We start from the raw sequence: 22,410 nt of genomic DNA on the forward strand, positions 1-22,410 counted from the left end.
GGGTTGGGGTTAGGGTTAGGGTTAGGTTTGGGTTAGGGTTAGGGTTAGGGTTGGTGTTGGGGTTGGGGTTAGGTTTATGGGTAGGTTTTAGGGTTAGGGTTAAGCATTAAGAAAAAGAGTTGGTTAGGGTGAGGGTTAGGTTTGGGTTAGGGTTGGGGTTGGGGTTAGGGTTAGGGTTAGGGTTAGGATTAGGAATAGGGTTAGGGTTAGGCATTGAGAAAAATAGTTGGTTAGGGTTAGGTTTGGGTTATGGTCAGGGTTAGAGTTGGGGTTAGAGTTGGGGTTAAGGTTAGGGTTAGGAGGGGGTGGAGCCTATCCCAGCTGCATTCCGGGTACAGGGTTAGGGTTAGGGTTAGGGTTAGGGTTAGGCATAAAGAAAAAGAGTTGGTTAGGGTTAGGATTAGGGTTAGGATTAGGGTTAGGGTTAGGCATAAAGAAAAAGAGTTGGTTAGGGTTAGGGTTAGGGTTAGGATCAGGGTTAAGCATAAAGAAAAAGAGTTGGTTAGGGTTAGGGTTAGGGTTGGGGTTAGGGTTAGGGTTAGGTTTGGGTTAGGGTTAGGCATAAAGAAAAAGAGTTGGTTAGGTTTGGGGTTAGGGTTAGGGTTAGGGTTGGGGTTGGGGTTGGGGTTAGGTTTATGGGTAGGTTTTAGGGTTAGGGTTAGGCATTAAGAAAAAGAGTTGGTTAGGGTGAGGGTTAGGTTTGGGTTTGGGTTAGGGTTGGGGTTGGGGTTAGGGTTAGGGTTAGGGTTAGGATTAGGAATAGGCTTAGGGTTAGGCATTAAGAAAAAGAGTTGGTTAGGGTTAGGTTTGGGTTATGGTTAGGGTTAGGGTTGGGGTTAGAGTTGGGGTTAGGGTTAGGGTTAGGAGGGGGTGGAGCCTATCCCAGCTGCATTCCGGGTACAGGGTTAGGGTTAGGGTTAGGGTTAGGGTTAGGGTTAGGCATAAAGAAAAAGAGTTGGTTAGGTTTGGGGTTAGGGTTAGGGTTAGGGTTAGGGTTAGGGTTGGGGTTGGGGTTGGGATTAGGGTTAGGGTTAGGCATTAAGAAAAAGAGTTGGTTAGGGTTAGGGTTGGGGTTAGAGTTAGGGTTAGGGTTAGGATTAGCGTTAGGGTTAGGCATAAAGAATAAGAGTTGGTTAGGTTTGGGGTTAGGTTTAGGGTTAGGGTTAGGGTTGGGGTTAGGGTTGGGGTTAGGTTTAAGGTTAGGGTTAGGGTTGAAGCTTTATATTACTCCATCCATCCTTTTTGTACCACTTGTCCCTTTTGGGGTCGTGGGGGGCGATTAGGGTTAGGGTTAGGGTTAGGGTTAGGGTTAGGCATAAAGAAAAAGAGTTGGTTAGGTTTGGGGTTAGGGTTGGGGTTGGGGTTGGGGTTAGGGTTAGGATTAGGATTAGGGTTAGGGTTAGGCATTAAGAAAAAGAGTTGGTTAGGGTTAGGGTTGGGGTTAGAGTTGTGGTTAGGGTTAGGGTTAGGATTAGCGTTAGGGTTAGGCATAAAGAAAAAGAGTTGGTTAGGTTTGGGGTTAGGTTTAGGGTTAGGGTTAGGGTTGGGGTTAGGTTTAAGGTTAGGGTTAGGGTTAGGGTTGAAGCTTTATATTACTCCACCCATCCATCCTTTTTCTACCACTTGTCCCTTTCGGGGTCGTGGGGGGGTGGAGCCTATCCCAGCTGCATTCGGGGTACACCCCTGGACAAGACATATTTTTGATTAATTGGAGTCTCTGAATCAGGGGTGTTTTTCCACTGAGGGCAGCACACTAAAAATTATTTTATTGATTTTTAAAACCAATTAAATATACAGATTTTTTTTAACCTTTAGGGCTCCCCTCAAGTTTGGTCCAAAAAGACCCCAAAGGGTCTCAGTCATAAAAATATTGAAAAATAAGTTTTTTTTTCTCAACGCTTAATTGAACGTCTCGATCAGGGGTGTCCAAACTTTTTCCACTGAGGGCCGCACACGGAAAAATTAAAGCATGTGGGGGCCATTTTGATATTTTTCATTTTCAAACCATAACAAAATATTTGGATTTTTTTATTTATTTTACCTTTAGGGGTCCCGGGGACCATAAAGGGTCTCAGTCATTAAAATGTTAAAAATAAGTCAGATTATTATTTTTTTTTAAATTATTTAACGCTTACAGTAAATCTCTATATCAACTTCAAGTTGATATAAAGTCATACAAATAAAAAAAAAATGTTTTATGGCTTCTCTGTCAAAAACAACTTACTTTTTTTTATAGTAAAACTGAAATATGCAGTATTTAGTAGTTAGAGCCCTAAAAGATCAATAATCAGGACACCATTGATTTTAATTCTTTCATATTTTTGAGTAATCACAGTGAAAAGATAAATAAAAAAATCACTAAATATATTTGGGATCCAAAAGGTGCCCCGCTCATAAAGTGATACATTTTTATTCGGTTTTTCTTTTACTTTCCACACTTAAGTTACGAGATCCACTTCAGATATATCTGTCCATTTTATGCTGGAACTATTATTTTGTTTGTTTTATGCGCTTTTGTCAAAGAAAACTTTGATGTTTTTACATGGCTACTACACAATATATGCAATATTTACCACATAAAACATTTTAAAGTGAAATAGTTGAAGTAATTGGAGCCCTGAAAATAATTCATTATAACATGGATTTTTTGTCTTTTTTTTTTTTTTTTTTTTAAACTATGGCACATAAAGAAAAATGAAGAAAGACAAAAGAAAAAAAGCTTTTGTGTCAACATTGCAGCTTTTTCTCGTTAGATTTCACCTCATTCCACTTTTTTTATCTGTTCTTTTTTATTTTTACAATAGTATTTCCAGAATGTGTGGCGGGCCGGTAAACAATTAGCTACGGGCCGCAAATGGCCCCCCGGGGCCGCACTTTGGACACCCCTGGTCTAGATTAACTTCAGATCTCTCTGTCACTGTAAAGGTTGGATTTTATTTATTTATTTTTTCATGTTTTGTGCCCTTTTTGTTAAAGAAAACCCTGGTTTTTTTTATTTCAAACACAATAAACATGTTATCTTTTTTATTTTTTTAAAGTGGATTATTTGATGTGAAGTAATTGGAGCCTTGAATAAGTCAATAATTCATAACATTGATTTTGTTTTGTTTTTGTTTTTTGAAGCAATGACCATTTAAAAACAAAAATCCCACGAAAATGTTGAAGGAATATTTGTAATACTACTTTTGGAATGTGCCATTGGCCTTTAAAACTCAGCCGCAGGCCGTAAATGTATGTATGTATAAAAAATATACATTTAGGCCTCCACTCAGGCTTGATCCCGGGGACCCCAAAGGGTTTAGGTCAAAAAATATATTAAAAATGTGTCATTATTTAGTATTATTATTATTCAAAGTTTCAATCTCTAGATCATGGGTCACCAACGCGGTGATGAGTAGCCCGCTGGCCTGTTCTAAAAATAGCTCAAATAGCAGCACTTACCAGTGAGCTGCCTCTATTTTTTAAATTGTATTTATTTACTAGCAAGCTGGTCTCGCTTTGCCCGACATTTTTAATTCTAAGAGAGACAAAACTCAAATAGAATTTGGAAATCCAAGAAAATATTTTAAAGACTTGGTCTTCACTTGTTTAAATAAATTCATTAATTTGTTTTACTTTGCTTCTTATAACTTTCAGAAAGACAATTTTAGAGAAAAAATACAACCTTAAAAAAGATTTTAGGATTTTTAAACACATATACCTTTTTACCTTTTAAATTACTTCCTCTTCTTTCCTGACAATTTAAATCAATGTTCAAGTAAAAAATTTTTTTTTTATTGTAAAGAATAATAAATACATTTTAATTTAATTCTTCATTTTAGCTTCTGTTTTTTCGACGAAGAATATTTGTGAAATATTTCTTCAAACTTATTATGATTAAAATTCAAACAAATTATCCTGGCAAAACTAGAAAATCTGTAGAATCAAATTTAAATCTTATTTCAAAGTCTTTTGAATTTCTTTTAAAATTTTTGTTCTGGAAAATCTAGAAGAAATAATGATTTGTCTTTGTTAGAAATATAGCTTGGTCCAATTTGTTATATATTCTAACAAAGTGTAGATTGGATTTTAACCTATTTAAAATATGTCATCAAAATTCTAAAATTAATCTTAATCAGGAAAAAATACTAATGATGTTCCCTAAAATTTTTTTTAATTTTTTCAAAAAGATTCGAATTAGCTAGTTTTTCTATTCTTTTTTTCGGTTGAATTTTGAATTGTAAAGAGTCGAAATTGAAGATAAACTATGTTTCAAAATTTAAATGTCATCTTTTTCTTGTTTTCTCCTCTTTTAAACCGTTCAATTAAGTGTAAATATCATGAATTATTAATAATAACTTAGAGTTAAAGGTAAATTGAGCAAATTGGCTATTTCTGGCAATTTATTTAAGTGTGCATCAAACTGGTAGCCTTTCGCATTAATCAGTACCCAAGAAGTAGCTCTTGGTTTCAAAAAGGTTGGTGACCCCTGCTCCAAATAGACCTAATGTTGATCTAGAGTCTAGATCAACATTAGGTCTATCCGTCAATATCATTTTTTTTTTTTTTTACGATTTAAGTTGTATGCCCTTTTTGTCAAAGAAAACCTTGTTTTTTTAATGAAAAAAACAAAACATTTTCCCCCAATACAATTTTAAAGTGGAATATTTCAAATTATATAATAATTGGCGCTCATAACATAACTCATAACAACATTGATTTTAATGTATTATTATTTTTTGAGCAATGACACTTAAAAAAAAAATTTTTTTTTTAAATACCACTAAAAGTATTGGGGATCCAAAAGGGTCCTGCTCAGTAAAGTATTAAAAATAAATTGTAATTTAAAAAAAAAAACTTTTAATACAATAGTCTCGAGATCAACTTCAGATCTATCCGTCAATTATAACTTTTATTGTTGTTTATGTTTCTTTTTTTGTTCGTTTTAGGCCCTTCTTTAAAAAAAAAAAAAAAAAACGTCGTTTTTAATATGTCAAACACAAAATATGCAACACTTTCCCCAAAAAATATTTCAAAGTGGAATATTTAATTTGACGTAATTGGAGCCTTGAATAGGTCAATAATTCATAATAACATTGTTTTTTATTCATTATTATTTTTTAGAGAAAGAAACAGCTTTGTGTTACTAGAGTCAACATTGCATCATTCTCTTGTTACATTTCACCTGTTTGCTCTTTTATACCACTTTTTATGTTTTTTATTTTTTTTAATCGTATTTTTAGAATGTGCCGTGGGGCCGTCAAAAAATTACCTGCGGGCCGCAAACGGCTCCGGGCCACACTTTGGACACCCCTGATGTAGACGGAACCACAAATGCCCTCTTGGACTTTATTCTGACTTGTAATTTGCTCTGTGGTTCCTTCTACATTGACACTGGAGAGCCAGTAGAGTCCATTGTGGTTTAGGTCCAAGATTTGTTGTTGTTTTTTAGCCCCAAGGTGTGAATGATAGCTTTCACAACTGACCCAGCCAGTCCGAGCAATCACATCATCTTTTTTTAGCTGAACCACACCTGTGATCACAGAAGCAACGTTCTGTCATCGTTACCAAGGCTGTACTTCTTGTCCTTCAGACAACGAGTGCAGAACCTTCTGAAGACGTACAGTACATGGTCTCTTCCGTATTATGCTGTCATTGGCCACAACAAGGCATAATAAAAGCCTACCAAGCTGCATGACTGGGGGGAAAATACCACAATAATAAACCTAGAAAGTGTGCATTATCTCTGTACAGACATAATTGATACAGCCGTACAGACTGTAGTGTACTGTATGTACTGTACTATTGAGTGGTCCAATTTAATGTTTTTCAGGTGCATGTTTTTGACCTGAGCATCAACAAGTACCAGGCGATCTGCCAGCAGCCGGTGGTGGCCAGAAACAAGAGCAAGCTGACTCACCTGGAGTTTAACCCCGTCCATCCCATCATCATAGTCGGGGACAACCGAGGCTGCGTTATCAGTCTGAAACTCTCCCCCAACCTCCGCAAGAAACCAAAGGTAATCCATTTTTTGATCAAGAAACCGGCTTCCCAGCAGGCGCAAGACATTGAAGCAAGGTTGAGAACTTGTTGAATTAGGTCCTGACGCTACGCAACTCAAACATAACGTTGAAACAACATGCTTCTTGACAATGTTGAATCAATGTTGGGTTTTGACCTTGATTGGACCATTGAATTGTGGTCATTTTCCAACTAAATATTCTACAAGACAAATACAACGTTGAAACAACATGCTTTTTGACAACGTTTATTCAATGTCAGGTTCTGACGTTGAATTGTGGTCATTTCCCAACCAATATTCTACAAGACAAATACAACGTTGAAACAACATGCTTTTTGACAACGTTTATTCAATGTCAAGTTGTGGCGTCGATTTGACCATTGAATTTGGGTAATTTCCCAACCAATATTCTACAAAACAAATGCGTTGAAACAACATGCTTTTTGACAACGTTTAATCAATGTTGGGTTGTGACCTTGATTGGACCATTGAATTTTGGTCATTTTCCAACCAATATTCTACAACACAAATACAACGTTGAAACAACATGCTTTTTGATGACGTCTAATCAATGTTGGGTTCTGACGTTGATTTGACATTGAAATTTGGTCATTTCCCAACCAATATTCTACAAGACAAATACAACGTTGAAACAACATGCTTTTTGATGACGTCTAATCAATGTTGGGTTCTGATCTTGATTTGACATTGAAATTTGGTCATTTCCTAACCAATATTCTACAACACAAATACAACGTTGAAACAACATGCTTTATGACAATGTTTATTCAATGTCAGGTTCTGACGTTGATTTGACATTGAAATTTGGTCATTTCCCAACCAATATTCTACAACACATACGTTGAAACAACATGCTTTTTGACGACGTTTAATCAATGTTGGGTTGTGACCTTGATTGAACCATTAAATTTTGGTCATTTTCCAACCGATATTCTACAACACAAATACAATGTTGAAACAACATGCTTTTTGACAACGTTTATTCAATGTCAGGTTGTGACGTTGATTTGACCGTTGAATTTTGGTCATTTCCCAACCAATATTCTACAACTCAAATACAACGTTGAAACAACATGCTTTTTGACAACGTTTATTCAATGTCAAGTTGTGACGTTGATTTGACCGTTGAAATTTGGTCATGTTCCTAACCAATATTCTACAACACAAATACAACGTTGAAACAACATGCTTTTTGACAAATTTCAATCAATGTTGGGTTCTGACCTTGATTGGACCATTGAAATTTGGTCATTTTCCAACCGATATTCCACAACACAAATACAACGTTGAAACAACATGTTTTTTGACAATGTTTATTCAATGTCAAGTTGTGACGTTGATTTGACCATTGAATTTTGGTCATTTCCTAACCAAAATTCTACAACACAAATACAACGTTGAAACAACATGCTTTTTGACGTTTATTCAATGTCAGGTTGTGACGTTGATTTGACCGTTGAATTTTGGTCATTTTCCAACCGATATTCCAAAACACAAATACAACGTTGAAACAACATGCTTTTTGACAACGTTTATTCAATGTCAAGTTGTGACGTTGATTTGACATTGAATTTTGGTCATTTCCTAACCAATATTCTACAAGACAAATACAACGTTGAAACAACATGCTTTTTGACGTTTATTCAATGTCAGGTTGTGACGTTGATTTGACCGTTGAATTTTGATCATTTCACCACCGATATTCCACAACACAAATACAACGTTGAAACAACATGCTTTTTGACAAATTTCAATCAATGTTGGGTTGTGACCTTGATTGGACCATTGAATTTTGGTCATTTTCCAACCGATATTCCACAACACAAATACAACGTTGAAACAACATGCCTTTTGACAATGTTTATTCAATGTCAGGTTCTGACGTTGATTTGACATTGAAATTTGGTCATTTCCCAACCAATATTCTACAAGACAAACATAACGTTGAAACAACATGCTTTTTGATGACGTCTAATCAATGTTCGGTTCTGACGTTGATTTGACATTGAAATTTGGTCATGTTCCCAACCAATATTCTACAACACAAATACAACGTTGAAACAACATGCTTTTTGACAACATTCAATCAATGTTGGGTTTTGACCTTGATTGGACCATTGAAATTTTGGTCATTTTCCAACCGATGTTCTACAAGACAAATACCACGTTGAAACAACATGCTTTTTGACAACGTTTATTCAATGTCAGGTTCTGACGTTGATTTGACATTGAAATTTGGTCATTTCCTAACCAATATTTTACAACACAAATACAACGTTGAAACAACATACTTTTTGATGACGTCTAATCAATGTTGGGTTCTGACGTTGATTTGACATTGAAATTTGGTCATGTTCCCAACCAATATTCTACAACACAAATACGTTGAAACAACATGCTTTTTGACGACGTTTAATCAATGTTGGGTTGTGACCCTGATTGGACCATTGAGTTTTGGTCATTTTCCAACCGATGTTCTACAACACAAATACAACGTTGAAACAACATGCTTTTTGACGTTTATTCAATGTCAGGTTGTGAAGTTGATTTGACCGTTGAATTTTGGTCATTTCCCAACCAATATTCTACAACACAAATGCGTTGAAACAACATGCTTTTTGACAAATTTCAATCAATGTTGGGTTTTGACCTTGATTGGACCATTGAATTTTGGTCATTTTCCAACCAAATGTTCTACAACACAAATACAACGTTGAAACAACATGCTTTATGACAATGTTTATTCAATGTCAGGTTCTGACTTTGATTTGACATTGAAATTTGGTTATTTCCTAACCAATATTCTACAACACAAATACAACGTTGAAACAACATGCTTTTTGACAACTTTTATTCAATGTCACGTTGTGACGTTGATTTGACCATTGAATTTTGATCATTTCCCAACCAATATTCTACAACACAACATGCTTTTTGACGACGTTCAATCAATGTTGGGTTTTGACCTTGACTGCACCATTGAATTTTGGTCATTTTCCAACCTATGTTGTACAACACAAATACAAGGTTGAAACAACATGCTTTTTGACAACGTTGAATCAATGTTGGGATCTGACATTGAATTTAGGTCATTTTCCAATCAAACTTCTACAACACAAATACAACATTGAAACAACATGCTTTTTGACGACGTTCAATCAATGTTGGGTTTTGACCTTGACTGGACCATTGAATTTTGGTCATTTTCCAACCAAATATTCTACAACACAAATATAACGTTGAAACAACATGCTTTATGACAATGTTTATTCAATGGCAGGTTCTGACGTTGATTTGACATTGAAATTTGGTTATTTCCTAACCAATATTCTACAACACAAATATAACGTTGAAACAACATGCTTTTTGACAACTTTTATTCAATGTCACGTTGTGACGTTGATTTGACCATTGAATTTTGGTCATTTCCCAACCAATATTCTACAACACAACATGCTTTTTGACGATGTTCAATCAATGTTGGGTTTTGACCTTGACTGCACCATTGAATTTTGGTCATTTTCCAACCTATGTTGTACAACACAAATACAAGGTTGAAACAACATGCTTCTTGACAACGTTTAATCAATGTTGGGATCTGACATTAAATTTTGGTCATTTCCCAACCAATATTCTACAAGACAAATACAACATTTAAAACAACATGCTTTTTGACGACGTTCAATCAATGTTGAGTTTTGACCTTGACTGGACCATTGAATTTAGGTCATTTTCCAACCAAACTTCTACAACACAAATACAACGTTGAAACAACATGCTTTTTGACGACGTTCAATCAATGTTGGGTTTTGACCTTGACTGGACCATTGAATTTTGGTCATTTTCCAACCAAACTTCTACAACACAAATGCAGCATTGAAACAACATGCTTTTTGACAACCTTTATTCAATGTCGGGTTCTGACGTTGATTCGACCATTGAAATGTAGTCATTTCCCAACCAACAACGTGGATCCAACGTTGGACATCAACGTTGTCTCAATTTACAAATACAACTATTTTGCAACGTTGTTTAGAAGTCAGTTTTAAAAAACACGTACACTACCGTTCAATTTTGTGGAATAGCCTTCATTTCTAAGAACAAGAATAGACTGTCGAGTTTCAGATGAAAGTTCTCTTTTTCTGGCCATTTTGAGCGTTTAATTGACCCCACAAACGTGATGCTCCAGAAACTCAATCTGCTCAAAGGAAGGTCAGTTTTGTAGCTTCTGTAACGAGCTAAACTGTTTTCAGATGTGTGAACATGATTGCACAAGGGTTTTCTAATCATCAATTAGCCTTCTGAGCCAATGAGCAAACACATTGTACCATTAGAACACTGGAGTGATAGTTGCTGGAAATGGGCCTCTATACACCTATGTAGATATTGCACCAAAAACCAGACATTTGCAGCTAGAATAGTCATTTACCACATTAGCAATGTATAGAGTGTATTTCTTTCAAGTTAAGACTAGTTTAAAGTTATCTTCATTGAAAAGTACAGTGCTTTTCCTTCAAAAATAAGGACATTTCAATGTGACCCCAAACTTTTGAACGGTAGTGTATGTACAATCAACGTTGTATCAATGTCTGGTGCCTGCTGGGTTGGAAGTATCTGGAGTCAATAAATGTGCATTGGCTTGATATCCCACATCAATGAACACAGGAAACATGACATCAGACCTACAACTCATATTACAAAGGGCCTGATTTACTAAGATCCTAAACAACAAGCACTAAATAGCATGTGCAGTCTAGAAAATTGCATGTACTATGTGATCTACTAAGTGTGCAAATGATAAACAAGTCGCAGCTATGACCATTCCCTGTCTTGTGTCATCTTGTTATGTTTTAAAACACGCAGCAGACAACTATCACTTTTTCCTGGGCATTTTAGAAACAGTCCTACAGTGCGATCTGTGACAGAAAGCACTCTGAAGGTGGCGCTGGCACTAACTGGATTGTATTCTCTATTTCGCTTATGTGAGAGACTCAATCCTCTGCGCTCGATTTTTCAGGTTTGCACGTGTTTCAGTACACACGAACCTTTAGTAAATCAGGCCCAAACTGTCCTTAATGGACGCCACCTTCTCTCTTTGCTCATCTTCTCTTCAATAACGTTACTCCGTCCTTTTTCTCAGTGAACAATTAGCGCCACGGAGCCTTGAGTGCTCGGATTAGATCGGTTTGTCAGGAAATCTCCGCAGAGCCAGAGGCAAGAGCGACGATCTCACCCCATGTCTTGTTTTAAGACAGAAAAGAACAGTGTTGTGTTGTGTCTCCAGGCTGCCCAATGAGCCTTCAAAACAAGATTTATAGATATTGTTGCAGTTGTTTACATGAAACAACTTTGATAACACAGATTAAGCAGCAGGAACATGGATCAATTGTTGTATGTTGTGCATTGACATTTTGATGTTTTCATATTTTGAAGGGATAACTTGCAATGGTCGAGATGAACACAAAGTATGTCAACATTTGTACCAGGGGTCACCAACGCGGTGCCCGCGGGCACCAGGTAGCCCGTAAGGACCAGATGAGTAGCCCGCTGGCCTGTTCTTAAAAATAGCTCAAATAGCAGCACTTACCAGTGAGCTGCCTCTATTTTTTAAATTTTATTTATTTACTAGCAAGCTGGTCTCGCTTTGCTCGACGTTTTTAATTCTAAGAGAGACAAAACTCAAATAGAATTTGAAAATCCAAGAAAATATTTGAAAGACTTGGTCTTCACTTGTTTAAATAAATTCATTATTTTTTTTCCCTTTGCTTCTTATAACTTTCAGAAAGACAATTTGAGAGAAAAAATACAACCTTAAGAATTATTTTAGGATTTTTAAACACATATACCTTTTTACCTTTTAAATTCCTTCCTCTTCTTTCCTCACAATTTAAATCAATGTTCAAGTAAATTTATTTATTTTATTGTAAAGAATAATAAATACATTTTAATTTAATTATTCATTTTAGCTCCTGTTTTTTCGACGAAGAATATTTGTGAAATATTTCTTCAAACTTATTATGTTAATAATTCAAAAAAATTATTCTGGCAAATCTAGAAAATCTGTAGAATCAAATTTAAATCTTATTTCAAAGTCTTTTGAATTTCTTTTAAAATTTTTGTTCTGGAAAATCTAGAAGAAATAATGATTTGTCTTTGTTAGAAATATAGCTTGGTCCAATTTGTTATATATTCTAACAAAGTGTAGATTGGATTTTAACCTATTTAAAACATGTCATCAAAATTCTAAAATTAATCTTAATCAGGAAAAATTACTAATGATGTTCCATAAAAAGATTCAAATGAGCTAGTTTTTCTCCTTTTTTTCGGTTGAATTTTGAATTTTAAAGAGTCGAAATTGAAAATAAACTGTTTCAAAATTGAATTGTCATTTTTTTCGTGTTTTCTCCTCTTTTAAACCGTTCAATTAAGTGTAAATATCATTACTTATTAATAATAACATAGAGTTAAAGGTGAATTGAGCAAATTGGCTATTTCTGGCAATTTATTTAAGTGTGTATCAAAACTGGTAGCCCTTTGCATTAATCAGTACCCAAGAAGTAGCTCTTGGTTTCAAAAAGGTTGGTGACCCCTGATTTGTACAATACCGGTAATAATACATCGAGACTCATGTTCATTACCCAAGGTTTTCGGTGCTAGGTTTATTCAACACTGTGAAGTTGTTTCCTATATAGTGAATTCATGTCCAGAGAAAACCAAGATCTTTTTAGGTATTTACTTGAGTACGCAAATAACGTCAGATTACAAAGAAGAAAGATTTACGCTGCTACGGAAAGAAAGAAGGAAAGCGAGAGAGAGAGAGAGAGAGAGAGAGAGAAAGAGAGAGAGTGGAAGAGACCAATGACTCTTCAGAACTGTAAAGCTTTTGGGAATGAGAGAAGATGGAGGAGGGGTTTGGGAGAAATGTCCTGTCTCCTGGGGGTGGGACAGAGACGGGCAAAACATCTGTAACTGTTTTACTTGGTGTCCATCCAAGTAAAGCAGTTACAGATGACTGCTTGAACATTGGACGGGAAGTAAACAGCATCACTCTTAAAAGAAACACATTTGTAGACTAACCGTTTGACCACAAATACAACATCAATTATCTCGGAGAAAGAAGGGTTTGGAGACATCCCCCGCTAGCTCCAAGAATGCGTACAGGGTCATTAAAATGTATTTTCTTAGTTTTAGACAAGATATTACCGTATTTTTCTGACTTTAAGGCGCACTTAAAATCTCAAAACTCGACAGTGCGCCTTAGACCCCGGTGCGCCTAATGTACGGAATGATTTTGGTTGTGCTTACCGACCTTGAAGCTTTTTTATTTGTTACATGGTGTAATTATAAGTGTGACCAGTAGATGGCAGTCACACATAAGAGATATGTGTAGATTGCAATATGATGGCAGTCACACATAAGAGATACGTGTAGACTGCAATATGATGGGAGTCACACATAAGAGATATGTGTAGACTGCAATATGATGGCAGTCACACATAAGAGACACGTGTAGACTGCAATATGATGGGAGTCACACATAAGAGATATGTGTAGACTGCAATATGATGGCAGTCACACATAAGAGATACGTGTAGACTGCAATATGATGGGAGTCACACATAAGAGATACGTGTAGACTGCAATATGATGGGAGTCACACATAAGAGATACGTGTAGACTGCAATATGATGGCAGTCAGACATAAGAGATACGTGTAGACTGCAATATGATGGCAGTCACACATAAGAGACACGTGTAGACTGCAATATGATGGCAGTCACACATAAGAGATTTGTATGGCAGTCACACATAAGAGATATGTGTAGACTGCAATATGATGGCAGTCACACATAAGAGATATGTGTAGACTGCAATATGATGGCAGTCACACATAAGAGATACGTGTAGACTGCAATATGATGGCAGTCGGACATAAGAGCTATGTGTAGACTGCAATATGATGGCAGTCACACATAAGAGACACGTGTAGACTGCAATATGATGGCAGTCATACATAAGAGATATGTGTAGACTGCAATATGATGGCAGTCACACATAAGAGACACGTGTAGACTGCAATATGATGGCAGTCACACATAAGAGATATGTGGAGACTGCAATATGATGGCAGTCACACATAAGACATACGTGTAGACTGCAATATGATGGCAGTCACACATAAGAGATATGTGTAGACTGCAATATGATGGCAGTCACAAATAAGAGATATGTGTAGACTGCAATATGATGGCAGTCACACATAAGAGATACGTGTAGACTGCAATATGATGGCAGTCACACATAAGAGATATGTGTAGACTGCAATATGATGGCAGTCACACATAAGAGATACGTGTAGACTGCAATATGATGGCAGTCACAAATGAGAGATATGTGTAGACTGCAATATGATGGCAGTCGCATATAAGAGATACGTGTAGACTGCAATATGATGGCAGTCACACATAAGAGATTTGTGTAGACTGCCATATAATGGCAGTCACACATAAGAGATACGTATAGACTGCAATATGATGGCAGTCACAAATAAGAGATATGTGTAGACTGCAATATGATGGCAGTCGCACATAAGAGATACGTGTAGACTGCAATATGATGGCAGTCACACATAAGAGATACGTGTAGACTGCCATATAATGGCAGTCACACATAAGAGATACGTGTAGACTGCAATATGATGGCAGTCACACATAAGAGATATGTGTAGACTGCAATATGATGGCAGTCACACATAAGAGATATGTGTAGACTGCAATATGATGGCAGTCACAAATACGAGATATGTGTAGACTGCAATATGATGGCAGTCACACAAAACAGATACGTTTAGACTGCAATATGATGGGAGTCACACATAAGAGATATGTGTAGACTGCAATATGATGGCAGTGTCAATACGTGGACTATGGGTTGTTTTGTTTTCCCGGAAGGCAAAGGAAAGTTGGCACGGGCAAGGCGTGAATGTAAGTACATATTTTATCTTAAACACTAACAGACTACAAAAAAGGAAGCAAACAAAAGGCGCGCACAATGGCGGAGAACAAACTTGACTAATGAAACCAAAACTTGCACAAAGGCAGAAACTATGAACATGAAAAGGAAAACAACACTTACAGTGGCGTGAAACAGCATGAAAACTATGGCATGGAACTATGGCTTGGAATGAAAGGTAGCAGAGGGAGAAAGGATATCAGAAGTAGCATGGTATGACAGGGTAATGTCACCAGGACGATCAAGAGAAACAGACAGGTTTAAATAGCAGTGACATGATCAGTGAAAACAGGTACTAATGGTTGCTATGGTGACAAAACAAGGGAGTGAAAAGCAGGAACTAGGGGTACAAAACCCAAACGGAACATAACTTAAACAAAACTTGATCAACAGACATGACAGGCAGTCACACATAAGAGATACGTGTATACTGCAATATGATGGCAGTAACACATAAGAGATTTGTGGAGACTGCAATATGACTCAAGTAAACAACACCAAAACTTGACGGCACGTCGTCATGCCCGTAAAAAATAAAAAAAAATAAAAAATGGGCAACCGGTTCTTTTCAAACAGAGTATAGTACCATTTTTGATTCATTAGTACCGCGATACTATACTAGTACCGGTATACCGTACAACCCTAACCGGAAGCCTGCAGTCTAATGGTGTTGTGCTGTTTAGAGGCCTCTTTTCTCATGGTCAGTACTGTATACTTCTGTAACATTAATATGAAGTTTTGCATTGATCCAAGGAGGTCAACTCTGCATCTTCTGTTGTCCTCGTGATCTCATAACAACATCTCCCTGTGTGTTTACTCCGCAAAGGCACATTAAATCCCTTTGTGTTGTATTCGTAGTGCAAGAAAGGTCAAGAGTTGCCTGAAGGTCCTGAGGTGGAAGTCGCCAAGATGGAGAAGCTTCTCAGCCTACTGCGGGACCCTGAGCAGAGTGCCCACTAGCCCCTCACGGTATCTTCTCTGTTCCTTCAATCAACTCTTTTCACTTCTGCAGAGGAAGTCTGGTTTTTGTCAGCAATTGTATGTCAACCTGTTATCAAAGAGTGTATTTCAAGACCAAGAATAACAAAAAAGAGCAGTGCCTAGCCTATTTTTAGGTCCCACTGTAAGTATGCATGCAAACACTACTTAGGGCAGTGGTTCTTAACCTGGGTTCAATCGAACCCTAGGGGTTCGGTGAATCGGTCTCAGGGGTTCGGCGAAGGTCTTGTTCCCTTTAATGTTCCATCTGATTTGCAGGTGTGTAAATGTTTGAATAATTATGTAGAAGTTATCACACAACTCTTATGCTTAAAGGCCGTTGCTATAGTTATTATCAATTGCGCTGAAGTTGTATTTTTCTATCCGTGCAAAGGCACAACTTGTAATCTTGCTTTGCGAGTTGTCTCGCGTCAGCAGTTTGTTTCCAGACCCTGCCTGCTGACAGCCAAGGACGGACATCGAGTACCTCAACGCAGACAAAGCAGAGACAGGGCGAAATCACGAGTGTCAGCACGTTTCCATTCTGAATAATCACGTATTGTGTCTACTGGGGGCTGCTTGCATTACCCCTCCCTTCAGAAGCAGCCTCAGTGATGTTAACTAGGGACCTCCCGAATAAATAGAAGAGCACGTGGGACTGTACCTTAGAGCGTAGGGTGAAACTGTAACTGAGTGTGCAGCCCAATACGTCTCTCCTCATGAGTGAAATTCAACTCTGTCTCTGCTTGATTCCTTCTTCTTGTCTTGTGTAATAGATAGTGCGGTGTTTGAACCTGACAGTAATTTGTTGTGAGTTCATGCATTGTGTTGGTTTTGTTCTTTGAACAAAGTGATGTTCATGCATGGTTCATTTTGTGCACCAGTAAAAAAACACAAACTTTTGTCTTGAATTTAAAAAATATATATATCATAATCGTGGGATCACACTCCTCAGCCTTCCCGGTAAGGTCTATTCAGGTGTGCTGGAGAGGAGGCTACGCCGGATAGTCGAACCTCGGATTCAGGAGGAACAGTGTGGTTTTCGTCCTGGTCGTGGAACTGTGGACCAGCTCTATACTCTCGGCAGGGTCCTTGAGGGTGCATGGGAGTTTGCCCAACCAGTCTACATGTGTTTTGTGGACTTGGAGAAGGCATTCGACCGTGTCCCTCGGGAAGTCCTGTGGGGAGTGCTCAGAGAGTATGGGGTATCGGACTGTCTGATTGTGGCGGTCCACTCCCTGTATGATCGGTGCCAGAGTTTGGTCCGCATTGCTGGCAGTAAGTCGGACACATTTCCAGTGAGGGTTGGACTCCGCCAAGGCTGCCCTTTGTCACCGATTCTGTTCATAACTTTTATGGACAGAATTTCTAGGCGCAGTCAGGGCGTTGAGGGTATCTGGTTTGGTGGCTGCAGGATTAGGTCTCTGCTTTTTGCAGATGATGTGGTCCTGATGGCCTCATCTGGCCAGGATCTTCAGCTCTCACTGGATCTGTTCGCAGCTGAGTGTGAAGCGACTGGGATGAGAATCAGCACCTCCAAGTCCGAGTCCATGGTTCTCGCCCGGAAAAGGGTGGAGTGCCATCTCCGGGTTGCGGAGGAGACCCTACCCCAAGTGGAGGAGTTCAAGTACCTCGGAGTCTTGTTCACGAGTGAGGGAAGAGTGGATGGTGAGATCGACAGGCGGATCGGTGCGGCGTCTTCAGTAATGCGGACACTGTATCGATCCGTTGTGGTGAAGAAAGAGCTGAGCCGGAAGGCAAAGCTCTCAATTTACCGGTCGATCTACGTTCCCATCCTCACCTATGGTCATGAGCTTTGGGTTATGACCGAAAGGACAAGATCACGGGTACAAGCGGCCCAAATGAGTTTCCTCCGCCGGGTGGCGGGTCTGTCCCTTAGAGATAGGGTGAGAAGCTCTGCCATCCGGGGGGAGCTCAAAGTAAAGCCGCTACTCCCCCACATGGAGAGGAGCCAGATGAGGTGGTTCGGGCATCTGGTCAGGATGCCACCCGAACGCCTCCCTAGGGAGGTGTTTAGGGCACGTCCGACCGGTAGGAGGCCACGGGGAAGACCCAGGACACGTTGGGATTAGGTCTCTGCTTTTTGCAGATGATGTGGTCCTGATGGCTTCATCTGGCCAGGATCTTCAGCTCTCACTGGATCTGTTCGCAGCAGAGTGTGAAGCGACTGGGATGAGAATCAGCACCTCCAAGTCCGAGTCCATGGTTCTCGCCCGGAAAAGGGTGGAGTGCCATCTCCGGGTTGCGGAGGAGACCCTGCCCCAAGTGGAGGAGTTCAAGTACCTCGGAGTCTTGTTCACGAGTGAGGGAAGAGTGGATGGTGAGATCGACAGGCGAATCGGTGCGGCGTCTTCAGTAATGCGGACGCTGTATCGATCCGTTGTGGTGAAGAAGGAGCTGAGCCGGAAGGCAAAGCTCTCAATTTACCGGTCGATCTACGTTCCCATCCTCACCTAGGGTCATGATCTTTGGGTTATGACCGAAAGGACAAGATCACAAGTACAAGCGGCCCAAATGAGTTTCCTCCGCCGGGTGGCGGGGCTCTCCCTTAGAGATAGGGTGAGAAGCTCTGCCATCCGGGGGGAGCTCAAAGTAAAGCCGCTGCTCCCCCACACGGAGAGGAGCCAGATGAGGTGGTTCGGGCATCTGGTCAGGATGCCACCCGAACGCCTCCCTAGGGAGGTGTTTAGGGCACGTCCGACCGGTAGGAGGCCACGGGGAAGACCCAGGACACGTTGGGAATACTATGTCTCCCGGCTGGCCTGGGAACGCCTCGGGATCCCCCGGGAAGAGCTGGACGAAGTGGCTGGGGAGAGGGAAGTCTGGGCTTCCCTGCTTAGGCTGCTGCCCCCGCGACCCGACCTCGGATAAGCGGAAGAAGATGGATGGATGGATGGATTGATGTATCATAATATTTTTCACTAAAGAAGGGTTCGGTGAATGCGCATTTGAAACTGGCGGGCTTCGGTACCTCCAACAAGGTTAAGAACCACTGACTTAGGGTCATAACTAGAGCTATTCAAGGGACACTTTTAGCAGGGACTGCTTGCAAAATATGTTAAATTTAGATGCAAATCTAGATTAAAATGTTATATGTAATTGTGGAAGACTTGCTCCTCCGGGTTCTTCAGACCACCAATTACGGACATGACTGCCTCGTTCATCTTTCTGAACAATGATTTATTTTGCAATAAATGTTTTTTGTGTTCGTTTTCAGTCATTTCTGTCCGTCTCGCCCTCACTCTCGTTCGGGCTCGGGTTTTCTCTCCACCATCAACAACCCCTCTCCTTCCCGGCTGCTGCCCTTTTAAAGGCCTACTGAAAGCCACTACTAGCGACCACGCAGTCTGATAGTTTATATATCAATGATGAAATCTTAACATTGCAACACATGCCAATACGGCCGGGTTGACTTATAAAGTGCAATTTTAAATTTCCCGGGAAACTTCCGGTTGAAAACGTCTATGTATGATGACGTATGCGCGTGACGTCGATGGTTGAAACGAAAGTATTGGGACACGTTGTATCCCAATACAAAAAAGCTCTGTTTTCATCGCAAAATTCCACAGTATTCTGGACATCTGTGTTGGTGAATCTTTTGCAATTTGTTTAATACCTTTAAGGTACTCAAAGCTATTTCCACATTCACACATTCACACACTGATGGCGGGAGCTGCCTTGCAAGGCCCTAACCAGGATCCATCAGGAGCAAGGGTGAAGAGTCTTGCTCAAGGACACAACGGACGTGACTAGGATGGTAGAAGGTGGGGATTGAACCAGGAACCCTCAGGTTGCTGGCACGGCCACTCTCCCGTGGCCTCTCCACTGAAGCCATCCCTCTTGTCAAAAATGCTAGTCTTGTCCTTCTATTCCTGACATTTTGTGTCATTCTCCGATTTGCCTCTTCGGAGTGATGACTGCAATGACATTGGTGGCGCCCCCTGTGGTTTGTGCAAAAATTGCTTCGCAAGACCTGGTAGTAGGGCTGCGATGCTATGATAGATCCACTATGGACTGGACTCTCACTATTATGTTAGATCCACTATGGACTGGACTCTCACACTATTATGTTAGATCCACTATGGACTGGACTCTCACACTATTATGTTAGATCCACTATGGACTGGACTCTCACACTATTATGTTAGATCCACTATGGACTGGACTCTCACTATTATGTTAGATCCACTATGGACTGGACTCTCACTATTATGTTAGATCCACTATGGACTGGACTCTCACTATTATGTTAGATCCACTATGGACTGGACTCTCACTATTATGTTAGATCCACTATGGACTGGACTCTCACTATTATGTTAGATCCACTATGGACTGGACTCTCACTATTATGTTTGATCCACTATGGACTGGACTCTCACTATTATGTTAGATCCATTATGGACTGGACTCTCACTATTATGTTTGATCCACTATGGACTGGACTCTCACTATTATGTTAGATCCACTATGGACTGGACTCTCACTATTATGTTAGATCCACTCTGGACTGGACTCTCACACTATTATGTTAGATCCACTATGGACTGGACTCTCACTATTATGTTAGATCCACTATGGACTGGACTCTCACACTATTATGTTAGATCCACTATGGACTGGACTCTCACTATTATGTTAGATCCACTATGGACTGGACTCTCACACTATTATGTTAGATCCACTATGGACTGGCCTCTCACACTATTATGTTAGATCCACTATGGACTGGACTCTCACTATTATGTTAGATCCACTATGGACTGGACTCTCACTATTATGTTAGATCCATTATGGACTGGACTCTCACACTATTATGTTAGATCCACTATGGACTGGACTCTCACTATTATGTTAGATCCACTATGGACTGGACTCTCACTATTATGTTAGATCCACTATGGACTGGACTCTCACACTATTATGTTAGATCCACTATGGACTGGACTCTCACAATATTATGCTAGATCCACTATGGACTGGACTCTCACACTATTATGTTAGATCCACTATGGACTGGACTCTCACTATTATGTTAGATCCACTATGGACTGGACTCTCACACTATTATGTTAGATCCACTATGGACTGGACTCTCACTATTATGTTAGATCCACTATGGACTGGACTCTCACTATTATGTTAGATCCACTATGGACTGGACTCTCACAATATTATGCTAGATCCACTATGGACTGGACTCTCACACTATTATGTTAGATCCACTATGGACTGGACTCTCACAATATTATGTTAGATCCACTATGGACTGGACTCTCACAATATTATGCTAGATCCACTCGACGTCCATTGCACCAGTCGCCCATTGGGTTGAGTTTTTTCTTGCCCTGATGTGGGATCTGAGCCAAGGATGTCGTTGTGGCTTGTGCAGTCCTTTGAGACACTCGTGATTTAGGGCTATATAAGTAAACTTTGATTGATTGATTGATTGATTGATTGATTGATTGATTGATTGATTGATTGATAGTGTGCAGTAGTTCTGGTTTAGCTTACCCAAACAAATGCAGTCATAACTGACCCAACAAACACAAATACTCTGCATTTTTATTTTCACTTCCATGTTTGCCATGTGAGCACCAGGAACCCCCTTACACCCGAACCCTAAAACGAGGCAGTTGTTGTCAGGTTCAAACACTGATGACTTCTATTAAACAAGACAGGAGGCAAAGAATTAATTAGAGACAGAATTCAATTTGGACTCAATATATTGAGGAGAGTCGCCCGAACATTGTATCCTTCTACAATCTCCAGCACGCTCTGCCCAAAGATTGCACTCCTTCTTTATTTGACTTTCTCCCCCCACCTGACCACAGCTGCTTCCAGAGGGAAGTGGGTTGTAAACAGCGTTGCCTTTGGTTACCGAACAGTTCAAAAGAAGAGGTCGTAAAATGGTTCAAAAAGAGTTCCACAAAATAGTTCAAAAAGAGTTCGTAAAATACAAACCCCGTTTCCATATGAGTTGGGAAATTGTGTTAGATGTAAATATAAACGGAATAAAATGATTTGCAAATCATTTTCAACCCATATTCAGTTGAATGCACTACAAAGACAACATATTTGATGTTCAAACTCATAAACTTTATTTTTTTTTTGCAAATAATAATTAACTTAGAATTTCATGGCTGCAACACGTGCCAAAGTAGTTGGGAAAGGGCATGTTCACCACTGTGTTACATGGCCTTTCCTTTGAACAACACTCAGTAAAGGTTTGGGAACTGAGGAGACACATTTTTGAAGCTTCTCAGGTGGAATTCTTTCCCATTCTTGCTTGATGTACAGCTTAAGTTGTTCAACAGTCCGGGGGTCTCCCTTGTGCTATTTTAGGCTTCATAATGCGCCACACATTTTCAATGGGA

At 39.4% G+C, this 22,410-nt stretch overlaps 1 protein-coding gene across 1 annotated transcript in view; it reads left to right on the top strand.

The window, feature by feature from the left end:
- LOC133648199 (dynein axonemal intermediate chain 1-like) overlaps positions 1-16,805 on the top strand; it is a 50,296-nt gene extending 33,491 nt beyond the window's left edge. The window contains exons 19-20 of the mRNA XM_062044039.1: positions 5,813-5,998; positions 15,893-16,805. Of these exons, the coding sequence (XP_061900023.1) occupies positions 5,813-5,998; positions 15,893-15,994 (288 nt within the window). The 3' untranslated portion in view covers positions 15,995-16,805. The remainder of the gene's footprint in view (positions 1-5,812; positions 5,999-15,892) is intronic.
- Positions 16,806-22,410: the final 5,605 nt, after the last annotated feature.

This window comes from Entelurus aequoreus, linkage group LG01 (assembly GCF_033978785.1).
Source record: "Entelurus aequoreus isolate RoL-2023_Sb linkage group LG01, RoL_Eaeq_v1.1, whole genome shotgun sequence".
In the NCBI taxonomy this organism is placed as follows: Eukaryota; Metazoa; Chordata; class Actinopteri; order Syngnathiformes; family Syngnathidae; genus Entelurus; species Entelurus aequoreus.